The following is a 12,494-nucleotide window of genomic DNA, read 5'->3' as shown; positions in this document are numbered from 1 at the left end:
CCACCTTGTTATAGAAGGAGCTGGAGAAGAGGGTCCCAGACACATGGTCACCCCCAGGACTTGTGTCCACCAGGACAACCAACACAGGCGCAGCACTGGCGTTCCTGGCCCAGTGGCAAGTTCAGGGGGTTGCTTATATTATTCTTCTGTGCCTTTGCAGTATTTCACAATAAAAATGAATAAAAGTAATCCATGTACTTTGTAAAAGAGCATTCGAACACTGAACGGAGTAAAATGAAAAGGAGAGTCGCTTCCATCCTAGTCTTGCTCCCAAGAGCCAACTCTACTAACACGTTTTCTTCATCCTTTTGAAAAAGGTCTGTGCATACACAAAAGCATGTGTGCGAATCCTTTAAACACAGTCTCAGGGCATGCGTCCTACACCTTTCTTAAGAAGCAAAATGACTGATTCAGAAATGACTTTAGCCCAAGCTCATATTCAGAAACTCTCCTTTTGTTTACTGAGTGCTCAGGTGCGCTGAGCCCGCCTACTGTACATATCTGTGACCACCAAAGTATTGTGGCTCCTTTACAAACACCCGATTTGTGTGTGTTTTTCCTAACAATCTCCAAGCCGCCTCTGGGCTCCCTAGGGCCTCCAACAGTGAAGCTGACCCATTGGGAACACCCTTTAGCCATATCCTGCCAGGTTTCTGGGTTCCCTGCCAGGTTCCACGTTCCTGCAAACACTCCACATCTCTTTCCGAGGCTCCAGAAGGCATCTGTCCATTTCCCAGGGCATCAGGCATTGTGCCTGGCTCGACTGCCCAGTGCAGGAGGCAGCATGGGACTGAAAAGAATTACCCCTAGGACTCTGAAGGAAGTTCAGAAGAGGAAGCTGGCACACGATCTTGAGTTGCACTGAAGGGTGTGGGGAGGGCTTACAGCTGTTTGTGACACAGGTAAGGCTTCAGTGAGTTCTGTGCTCGGTAGGTAATGATTTTACCAGGAGAGCATAATAATGAGTGCCTCAGGCGCACGGGGCTGTACTAGGCCCCTCTCATTAGAGGGATGGTCACTGGCGATAGAAACGTCCCCACGACCTCCTTTCTGCCTTCCTTTCCTTTATACATTCAACGAACATTTACGAAGCATGATTCTAGACCAGGCACAGTGCTTGGCGGTAGAGAAAATAGACGTGTCCCACAGAAAACAAACACAAATACAATAACTGGACACCCCTCAGCCCGCCCCCCGACCCCCGAACACACGGACAGGATAGGTAAAGTACTTGTCTTTAACATAACCAAGCTCTAGACAAGAAAGAACATGCTCCAGGCTCCAGAGATGAGGAAGAAACCCAAAGCTAAAACTGAGAGCCGGAGAGAAAGTCGGGCAGGCCTGGGACTTTAGGGAATAGGTGGATAGGCCTTGGAGGAGGCTGGGCTCCCAGCTGAGGCCATGGAGCCAGCAGTCACCTACTTCAGAAGGTTTTCTGCTCCCGTTCTCATCCGCACAGCTTTCAGGATCTGCTGGTTCAAGGCAGCCCTCTGATTCTGCAGTTTGCTCCGGCCGGTTTGTGCAAGGGGATTACAACCCTACGGGAAAACGAGAAATGCCCCTCTAAATTGATGACAACATTTAATATAACAGAAATGATTATAAAACTAAACTTTTCTGAAAATAAAAGTAACAACATGGAAAATATGTAAAATATTGAAAAGTATAAAAAAGAAAAGAAAAGTCACTTATAATAACGTAACTCTAAAACAGCCACTCTAGACTGGTTTCTTTCCTACGCACGTATTTCATGGGCGTGGTGTTATGCTCCACATTAGTGGCTGTGTCGGAGTCCTCAAGACCAGCCCCACGTCTGGACATTCTCTAGGACTCACAGCACTCTGCATATAGTCACACTCACGGCTAAGATTTACGGCATAGCTGGGTCGTAGGGGAAGAGACATGGGGGACTCTGGAGGAATCCATGTGCAGGCTTCCCTACACTCTCTCCTCTCCCACATGGGGTCACACAGAACACAGTCTTCTCCCAGCAACAGAAATGCAGCAATATGAATGCGATGTCTCCGTCCAGATTGGCACATTTAAGAATCAAAGCCAGGGGTTTTATTGGGGGCTGGTCACAAAGCCAGGGGTTTTACTGGGGGCCTCCGCCTAGCACGTTCCAAAATTCCAGGCTCCCGTAAGGAAAGCAGGTGTTCATCGTAAACCACATGGTTTTCGCCATCAGTCCAGGCACAGTGAGCCAACCTTATCAGTTAGGGGATGGAGGCAACGCTCCAAGGGCCGGGTTCCCAGATGCCAGACGGGGGCCAGCCTTGCAAGCAGGCCTTCCTAAGGATAGCAGCTTCAGTCCTGCTCCGTTAACCCTTTTCTGCACAGTGGCACATAAGGTTATCATATGTCCTCACTTAATGTTCTGTCGTGAAAATTTCCGTTATTATGAAATGTTCCTCAAAACCATGATTTTAATGATTGAACAACACTGCCTTTTTTTGGATTTGCCTTTTCCTTATAGTTGGACAGTTAGATTATTTCTAAGTATCTGCTACTACAACTATTTGATGCGTATTTGTAAACACAAATCTTTATGAACCAATTTTTCCTTAGTAGATTTCTAGGACAGAGTGATGGCGCAGGAGGGGGTCGGGGTGAGGGGGCTAACCTTTTTAAGGCCTCCATGCACCAGCTCAATTATCCTCCAGGAGAGAAAGGCACTCCCTATTCCCTGTCCCCTCTCACCTGCTGGCCGTAGGCAACCACAAATCTACTTTCTGTCTGCTTAATTTTGCTTATTCTTGACACTTCATATAAATGCAATCATCATACAAAAGGTGGTCTTTGTGATGGGCTTCTTTCACTTGGCATGATGTTTTCAAGGTTCGTCCAGGTTGTAGCATGTGTGAATTCTTCATACCTTTTTGTCCCTGACTAATGCTCCACTGCATGAGTACACCACATGTATCGATTCATCAGTTAATAGACATTTGGAGGTGTTTCCACTTTTTGGCTATTAAGAAAAGAGTTGCTTATTTGTGTGTAACTTTTTATGTGGATGTATGCTTTCCTTTCTCTTGGCTCTATATCTAGGAGTGGAACTGCTGTGCCATATGGTTAATTCTATGTTTAACCAATTGAGGAACTGTCAAACTATTTTCCAAAGTGGCTATACTATTTTACATTCCCACCAACAGTATATGAGGATTACAATTTATCCATATCCTCACCAATGTCCGTTATTCTCTTTCTTATTAAGCTAAACTTGTGCATGTCGTATATCTCATGGTCTTGATTTGCATTTCCCTGATAATTAATGTTGACTATCTTTTCATGTGCTCATTAGCCATTTGTATGTCTTCTTTAGAGAAATATCATTTCAGATTTTTTGCCCATTTTTAAACTGGGTTATTTGTTTTTCTTTTATTGTTGAGTTGAAAAGTATTTTTAATCTTTGTCAAATTAATGTGTAAAAACAGGTATCCTGTTCTTCCAATTTACATTTATTATTAGTGAAGATAAACATTTTTTAAATTAAGTTTATTGGGGTAACATTGGTTAATACAATTATATAATTTTCAGGTGTACATTATAATTTGACATCTGTATATTGTGTGAATATTTTTTTCATACATTATCGATCGCTTGAATTTCTCTGTCAGTGAACTGTGTTCTTGGTCCATTATTTCCTGGGGTATTTGGATTACAATGTTTCATTCTTAAGAGTTTATCAGAATTAAAGTTTCATTTTAACCTAATGGTATTCTTCCCAACCAGCAGGAAGAAACCCTAAGATCCGAGGGCTCCATTCCTTTTCGAAGTTTATCTTTAAGCTCTGCCCACTGACGGGGCTGTGATTACACCCTGGGAGTGGCTGGTGGGCAGTATTGGTGAGAAGACTGCCCTCTCTCCAGCTGCGTCATTGCAATGGCAGCTCTGCACACACCTAGCCTCCTCCACCTCTGCCCAAGCCACGCCCATGGCCTCCACCTGAAGGAGAGAGAAGTGAGTTATCTGCAGTCTCAACCTTCTCAGAGATTCCTATTATCAGTGACCTTTGGACTAGCAGGTCAGAAATGAGTGATGTTTCTCCTTTCACAAAGATTTCTCATTCTCAGTTCCCAGCAGGTCACCACCCACCTGTCCCCCACACAGCCAAGTTCAAATTACACAGAAATTCAGAATCTGAGTTGGAATGATATTAAAGTGAACATCTTTCAAATTATTAAATGATCCTTGATTTAAAATAAAAATCAGAAAACTAATTGTCTTTTTTCAGCTATGATTAAATATCTTTAATATCAAGCTAATTTAATATTAAAGGGCTAAAATAATTGCCAGCCTCTTTCCTTTCCACTTCCAAAAATTACAATCAAGGGATTGTTCAATCAGACTCAAAATTACATGGTTCACCAAAGCTGTGTTTGATTTAACAGAGAAGCTTAAAAAGCTAATTCCTTTATGTACATTTCCAGCGCTAAGATAAGCAGCCATTCCAGCTCAGGGATAAGAACTTTCCTTGCTCCTTACTTTACCCAACTTCTGACAGGTCCGGAATTGCTACACCCTAAACCAGCCCACAGATGTGAGGTCAAGTTTCTAGATAAGACATAGGAATGTTTAGGATTAGATTGGACTGAATAATTAGACTCAAATGACATTACTTCTTACTGACAAGTAGGAATGCTGGGCCTGCTGGAAACGCCAGAAACATCCATAGGGTTATTGGGAAACTTCCCAGAGCCCTGAGAGGTGAATTTAGGGAAGACGACCAGAAAGATTGTCACCGGAGGCTGTCTAGCCGTCCATGTCTCCTGTCTCTGCCAGGGGTTCTCTGCTGGTGGGAACCCACAGTCCTTGCCCACAACTTAGTTCCTGATTGGTTCACAACAGGATATAGAGCTGTTCCAAAACTGTTTGTGCCAGGGGCCAGGGCAGCACCTGTCACTCCTGCTTAGCCTGGGAACCTGGGGTGGGAAGGAAGCAACTGACCTGTCCTGGCCTCCAAGGTCATTGTCTGCAAGATTCAGAGAGAAGTGAGTCTTTCCTCTACATGGGATCTGCGGTTCCCTTACCAGACTAAGGTCTGGGCATTTGCATCAGTCTCAGAACATGGAAGGATGGTCCAACAGCCAGCACTCGAGAAGGGCAGGTACTGAGCAAAACCTCAGCTCCGTCGCTAAATCTGTGGGTGTCTTCCAAGTGTCAAGACAGCCGATGTGGACTTGGTGTCTTGGATCCCACAATTCTGAGGCTTAGAGGTTAAGAGGCTGAAAGAGTGGGCTCAGGACTTAAGCCCACGTCCTTCCTGGCACTAAGACGGGCTGGGAGGCTGCCTGAGTAGCAGGAATGTGTGGAAATGTGTGACAGCTCATCCGCCAACCCCAGGTGCCCCTCATCTGCTTCCTGGCTGAGGGCTGCCCAGCAGCACTGCTCGGCCTTTGGGCACACTGGCCTGCGTCCCACTCTCCCACCTCGTGACCCATGGTGGTCAGATGCGGTGAACCCATGCTGCCACACCTCCTTCCCAAGGGGAAGAACATCTGACTCGTGTCTGGCCAGTAGAAAAATCAAAGGCCCTTGGCGCTGAGATTGGTTCAGGGTGAGCACCTGACATAGGACAGTCAGAACCTTTCAGGCTTCGGTGTCCCTATCAACTGTGTACCTAGGGGAACGTGAGTCTGGGTAGCTGTAGCCACCTTACCACAGCAAGAACAGTGTCTCCTCAGAAATGAAGCCAATCAAGAGGGAGCAGAGCTGAGATGCTGAGTCTTGGTGGCAGCACTGGTGCCCTAGATCAAGCCAGGCCTGAAGCCATTCTTCTGGATTTCTCAGTTATCGAAGCCAATGCATTCCCTTCCTTGCCTAAGTCACTTTTTAAATTGCAGTATAAATTACATATAATAAAATACATAGATTTTATATACATAGTTCATTGAGTTTGGACAAATGTACACACCTATGTAACCACTACTCCAATCAAAAATTAGAACACTTCCAACACCCCCAGGCAACCAATACTCTGTTTCTATCACTACAGACTTTTGCCTGTTCTAGAACTTCATATAAACAGAATCACAGAGTGTGAATTCTTTTTTATCTGGCTTATTTTGCTCAATATTTGAGATTCATCCATGTTGTTGCACTTATCGGTGGTCTGTTCCTTTATAGAGCTGGTAGAATTCTATTGTAGGGATGTAATGCTGTGAGTTTATCTGCCTAAGCCATTTTGGATTTTTCTGGCACCTGTGACTAAAAAAATCCTTCCTAGAATAAGTTCACCTAGAGTGAAAATTCTACCTGTCAACATACACCGCATGCCCTTAGTGTATAGTCATATTGTTCGGCTGGGAAACAGTATTTAAAAGCAGCACCTAGGCAAAAACTGAAGGCATTTTATTTGAAAGAAAGAGAAGGACACTTAAAGCTACACCTGCAGAGACCCATACTGGAAAGGAAGATAGGCCAGGACACCAGAAAAAAACACACACAGACAGAATGGAGCAGCATTTCCTCCCAGACTGAGGCCCTGCTCTGGGCAGTACCTGGCGCCTTGCACCCCTCCACCCAGAGAACTAGTGGGACCCCTTCTTCCACACAGCTACCGATAAAGCCCATAGAAATTGAGGGCACAATGTGAACCTGGGGTCTCCGGGTCAGAGACTGAGTGATGGATGACAGTGCAGGGTCTCCTGGCCAGAGACCCTCACGGAGGGCATGGGAGAGCTGGTGCTTTTTGCTGCTTCTCTTACTCCTTCCTAGTTACGAAATTCCTCACTCAACCACCAAACTCTGGAAAATAGAATTGTTTGTTTATGAGTTAGCCCGAAGCTGTCAACTAGAAAGCACAGAAATAGCATGCAATACCCTGCAACATACACACATATGTCTCATTTAACTCTTCATCATGCTAGAGATTCAAGGCAGTGATGAACAGAATCCAGCTTTTCCACGTCCATAAGTAAAACATGGATTTGGCACTTGTAAAGAGCCCTCCTGCCCTTACAGGATCCCCATCAGGGCTGTAGGCTGAGGCCAGCAGTATCCCAACACATTCACAGGGGCATGGGACCACAATACAAGTCAACGCTCAGCTATAATCTTTTAACTAGACGCTCCCTTCAGTCGGTTTTACAAATCTTTAGAAACACCTATTGTGTGCCACTCAGTTATTTTTCAACATGCTGAATAAACAACAAAGATTTATAATCAGCAAAATTGTCATGAATCAAATGTATTTCCACAACTAATGACCTGCTTATTGCAACTCGTAGGACGTAGTCACCAACAGTTAACAGGCCTTATCTAGGTGACTTTGTGGGATGGGGTAGGGTGGGGGCTGGTATGTGTGTGAGATTTTGTACACTTCTATAATAACCTTTTTTACAACAATTTATACTACTTTTATAATACAAACGATGTTGGAGAAAAAGAAGCTACTTCTGAATGGTCTTCAATCACCTGCCTTTTCTTTTCTTACAATCCACTCGAACCTGGGGACTTTCTGAGGGCATACAGCCATGTTGAACTCTGGGTCTGACTGGAAAGGCCTAAAGGACTTATATTGCATCTCTCCCTGTCTTGGGGACTGCAGGTGGGGACCTCGCTCCTGCTGGCATCCCTTGCCACCTGCTCTGACACTCAGTTCTCTGGCTGAGTTGCACCTGCAGTCCCGCTGTCCTCTGTGGCCACCTCCAATGTGGCCTTTGTGTCACGAGACTCTGGTATCTGAGCCAAAGGAGGAAGTGGTGATCAAGCTAAGGCCAATGCCTGGTCTCATCAGGTGGTGTCTTGGAAACCACCCAAATAGCCCCAGGAAGCAAGGGACATTTACAGTATTACAGCTCATCATGTTGACTCTCCTCTGAGTCACCATGAAAATTCTGTTTCTGCCAGGGGACCCCTTCTGGCCAGGATCCCGAAATGTGAGGAGGTATTTGTCAGACACACCCTCTGAGCCCAGTGTACACCAGTACGGCTAGACCCTCGCTAAGGTCATGAACAGTCTGGGTCTAGCCTGGCCTTCAGGACCTGGCCCAGGCCATGGCAGGGCATGGGGTAGGGAGGAGGCAGCACGGTAAACCTTCACATCCCCCCTTTTCCCTCCTTCCCTCCTCACCTGGGAAAGGATTCAAGGCTCCAAGGGCATGGGTCCAAGTACCTGATGGGACATCATCAGTGCCCAGTAAAGCTGGACCTGCTGGGCCCCCAAGACCTGGGCTCTGCAGACTCAACCCAGTAGAAGGCTTCCCAACACATAAGTGTGTACATAAATGTTGCATACACATGTCCAACATGAAATTACACCCCACGAAAATGAATGGTATGGAGGAAGAACTAGGAGAAGCTTCTGGATTTAAAAAAAACTCTTCTCTGTCCTTCTCTGTTGGAGCCTCTGGGAATCCCAGAGTAAACAGTGACCACAAACCAGGACACAGTGAACTGTGGGGCCCCATCCAGCCTGGAGGTTTCTATGCACAAGAAACAACTTCTCCTCCAGCTCTTGAGTAAAAACAATGGAGCTAAATTCATTTCAAGTCATTAGTGTTCCCAGAGGATGAAGAGGCATAGATAAGGACCTGACAATGCTGCACTTTGTGCTGACTCTCTTCCGCACAGTGCTAAGACCTTTCAGGCCCTTTCACAGCTTTCTCTAGATTTTCTCTGGCTGGTTCTCTTTTGGCCAAGGACCAGGCCCTGAGGGTTTTAGGACTACAGCACATAGAGAGCCGTGGAGACGAGCCCTGCTCTCAGGATTGCAGTGTCTTAGAAACCTGCATTACTCTGCATTAACTGCATAGGCCGGAACACGCATTCTTCCAAGACTTTCTTTAGGATTAGCATAAAAATCTGGGGGGAAAAAAGCTCCATTTCTAATGGTCATTCTTTTAAGAAAGTAATTTATAGCACTAATCTTACAGACCCGTACCTTTATGTAAACATATAAAGAAAGAATGAAAAAAACAGTGAGAAGCCAGAGAAGAGAGAAATATATTGCAACAGACCAGAAAGTATTTTGTTTGTTTGTTTGTTTTAATTCAGAGACCCCCCCAAGCTGCTAGCCCAGGAGGCCCCAAGTGGGTCCTGGCGGTGTCCATGCCTGACCTGGGGCTAAGCTGTGCCCACGTCCTTGAGCTCTGCACAGCCAAGTCCTGCACAACCCCCCAAAGACTCTGATTTACCAGGAGGCCTCCCTCTCTGCCAATGATTGTCTCACACATTCAGGGTCCCAGCTCAGCTGGCACAGCGGTTTTTGGGCAATTCGTCTTCATTGTATGTACAAGTCACACGAAACAGACCTGAAGCTGTGCATATGGACTGTGGAACCCCCGCTACCCTCCAATACACACACTTTTTGCACTCTGGATTGAAGCAAAAAAGCTAATTTCTGTCCAAGCACGGACCAAGCTATCAGACAAAGTGCCAACTCCTAGCAATGCTTGGCACCCAAGGAAATGAGGCTCACTGTAAACTGCCACAGAATCCATACTGAATAAGGGTCAAGTGTGCCCCAAAACCTGACAGCAGTCAGGCTCGGAACTGTCACTCAATAAATGCTTTTGGAATGAATGGAACACAAAGGCAGTTCAAAAAGAGGAAAGGTGGGGAGGCAGAATAAAGGGAACAGGATGAAAAGAGAACCTTGACTTTAGTAGAAATTAATTTGATCCTGTAAGGATGGACAAAAATCCCAAAAGTCCAGGGGCACTTGTATGATGCCCTGACTACATCTCCGGCCAGGGTGTGCTCTTGGCTTGGCTGCCAGGTTTCTGGAGTGGACTCCCCTCTGGGATCGCCACTTGGATATCTCATGGGGGCCTCGAATCCAAGTCCACCTGCTTCCACACCGGCCTCCTGGGGCCCCCATGACAATTAGGCACATGAACATCCCCTCAGACACCTAAAGCAACATTTTGGATTCCTGCCAGGAATAGTCCACCATATCCTGTCCATTAGTTCTTCCCATCCCTGCTAACACTGCCATTGCTCCAGACCTCATCATTCCAACCTCCTCACTGTGATCACTGCCTCCGGTCTGAATTAGGGGTGCAAGCTGGTGGGAAGGATGGGTAGTAGTGGGGCTCTTTATACAGCACTTTATATAACTGACTGAAAAGCCATCAATAGTCTATTATCAGAGATGATGGGGACCACAGGGGGCTAAGCCCCCCAACTCCAACTCCTCCCTGCCTGGCTCCACCACTGCCTCTCCCCCACCAACCACTCAGCAGTCAAAGTGGTCTCGTGACGTGAATCTCACATGTCCAGTCCTGCGTTAAACACTTTGATGGATGCCTGGCTCTCCTCCCATACATCCTGGATGCATGACCCCAAATAGCCTAGTTCCCACTTGTATCGTCACACTGCAGAGGGTTCCCTCACAAGTGTTCACAATTCCATGCTTTTACCCATGCTATGCCGTCTACCTGAAACGCTCTTCCACTCTTTCTTCACCCTTCTCTACCTTTTATTCAAAGAGCATTTGTTTTAGGTCAAACTGGCTTGGATCGCAGATCAGGAAAGGTTCAACATCAACACTTTTTTATCATCCTCACACAAAGAACATTCTTTGGACTGATATGAAGTAGCACAATAATCATTACAAGGTCTCCTTTTCAAAAGAGATGTGATTTACCTTATTTTGCACCCACAATTCTCTTATCCTCCACTGGAGAAACTGCATCTAAGAAACGTCCGATTTTGCATCCTTTCACGGCTTCGTTGCCATGTACCCTCTCCCATGCACATCCTCCCCCTGGAAAACCTGTTCTGGAACACTTGGGAACATAACCCTCACAGGTGTTCTCCATCTCTTCTGCCCCACCTCAGTCATTTCCCCCAGATGCTGCTGTAGGTCCAGACCCCCAATTGCTGGGAGAAACAATTCAGGAAGAAAAACATTCCCAGAATGAGGCAGTAACTTGCTGCAGGCTACAGAACAATTTTGTGGGGGTGGCAGTCAGGCTCTGAGGCTCTAGTGATTCCCAGGCCCAGCTTCCTTCTGCAACTCATGGCCTGTGATCCTCTGTCCCAAAGGCCACACATAATTAGCAGTTATAATCCTATAATTCTATGATGACATCTTTAAACTTAAATATACCTTAAAACTACTCTTCTTTTAAAAAATATGCTAAAATCAATTTAACCAAAAATAATTTTTTTTCCCACTCTGTCCTCACCTGTTTCCACATCCTACCACCCTCCAGTCCTGCCCATCCCCCGGGGCCAAGTCTCCTCACCAGAGAGCAAAAGCCCAAAGGCTGCATGCAGCACAAGGGAAAAGGAGGAAGGTGCCAAATCCATTTACCCACTGGATCATTAGGCTTTGAACAATTAAGAATTGATTGCTCTGTGAAAAAGTTTCATTTCCCTATTTATAATTATACATTCTACCTTGGGTCATATATGTTATTTAAATTAAAAACAAAAAACAAAAAACAAAAAACAATCTCTCTACCCACCCAGCCGAACCTGGCTAAGCTCCAAGGGCTATTTTTAGATTGGCAGGGACCTGCAAGGAGGAAGGGTAGAAGGTGTCACCGTGCCTCCGGGCTCAAAAGCATCTTTGTGACACAGGCCTTGCCACCTGCAGGCATCCAAGCGCCCCCGCTCGGCAGGCTGAAGTCGTTTTGGAGGGGCTGGGATGCGGACTGTTATCTGCAGGGCGGGAGGCCTGGGTGTGTGCCACGGGTCGCCTGAAACTGCTCAACTCCCCAGGAGCCCGCACTCGCCCCGGGTCTCTCCAACAATCAAATAAATCACGTCTGCCGCTCTCAAGCCCTTCTGAGCGACCTGGAGCAGAAGAGAGGGGCGACCCCCGAGGTCACCTCCCACCAGCAGCTTTCCTGTGCCCTCTAAAACGTTTAAGAAACAGAACTGGAAGCATTCTGGAGACCGCCAAGCCGTCTCAGGTGGTCCCTTCTATCTCCTCCGGCGCCCTCGACAGGGGCTCGGGTCCCAATACGCCGTGAGGAGAGCGCCAGCGCAACTATGAACGGGTCCCTTCCCCAAGCGCACCCTCTGGACCCCATCGTACGCAGGCACCTGCGCGGGGAGGCTTCAGGCATCCCCAGCCCCGGAAGCCACCAGCTCTCGGCCGTCGCGTACACGGCCGCCGCACCCCTCACCCCGAGCGTCCGCCCCGCCCGCCCTAAGGCCAGCGCGCCCCCTCCCCCTCCCGGCCTGGTCGACCCGGGTCGCACGCTCCTGTAGGCTCCTCCGCAGCCTGGGGGAAAAGAGGTCTGCAGCTCGCAGGTTTCCCGCCTGCCCGAAGCCACCCACCTTCCGAAAGTAGCTGTCGCCCTCCTTCTCCAGCGGTTGGGGGGCCGCGGGCAGCAGAGTGTCAGTCATACTGGCGGCGTGGGAGCGGAGAGTGAACTGAGGTTGGGCAGCCGCTGGGGCCCTAGAGAGAGTAGCGAGAGCGGGGCGGGATTCGGGCGAGACCCGCCCTCGCCTCCGCCCCTCCCCGCTGCGCCCGCGAGGCCTCCCGTCCCGCCCCGCCCCCAGCCCGGCTGCGAGCCGCGGAGACCCCGCCGGAC

The 12,494-nt window shown here is 47.6% G+C and overlaps 1 protein-coding gene across 1 annotated transcript in view; it reads right to left on the bottom strand.

Moving 5' to 3' along the window:
- RHPN2 (rhophilin Rho GTPase binding protein 2) overlaps nt 1–12,386 on the bottom strand; it is a 48,886-nt gene extending 36,500 nt beyond the window's left edge. Inside the window, exons 1-3 of the mRNA XM_039888512.1 lie at nt 12,238–12,386; nt 1,423–1,538; nt 5–104 (exon numbers count right to left, since the gene is read on the bottom strand). Of these exons, the coding sequence (XP_039744446.1) occupies nt 5–104; nt 1,423–1,538; nt 12,238–12,306 (285 nt within the window). The 5' untranslated portion in view covers nt 12,307–12,386. The remainder of the gene's footprint in view (nt 1–4; nt 105–1,422; nt 1,539–12,237) is intronic.
- Nucleotides 12,387–12,494: the final 108 nt, after the last annotated feature.

Source organism: Pteropus medius, unplaced genomic scaffold (assembly GCF_902729225.1).
Source record: "Pteropus medius unplaced genomic scaffold, Ma_sr-lr_union100, whole genome shotgun sequence".
NCBI classification, from domain to species: Eukaryota; Metazoa; Chordata; class Mammalia; order Chiroptera; family Pteropodidae; genus Pteropus; species Pteropus medius.
The sequence above is the reverse complement of the archived record's forward strand: the minus strand, read 5'-3'. Positions and strand labels throughout refer to the sequence as shown.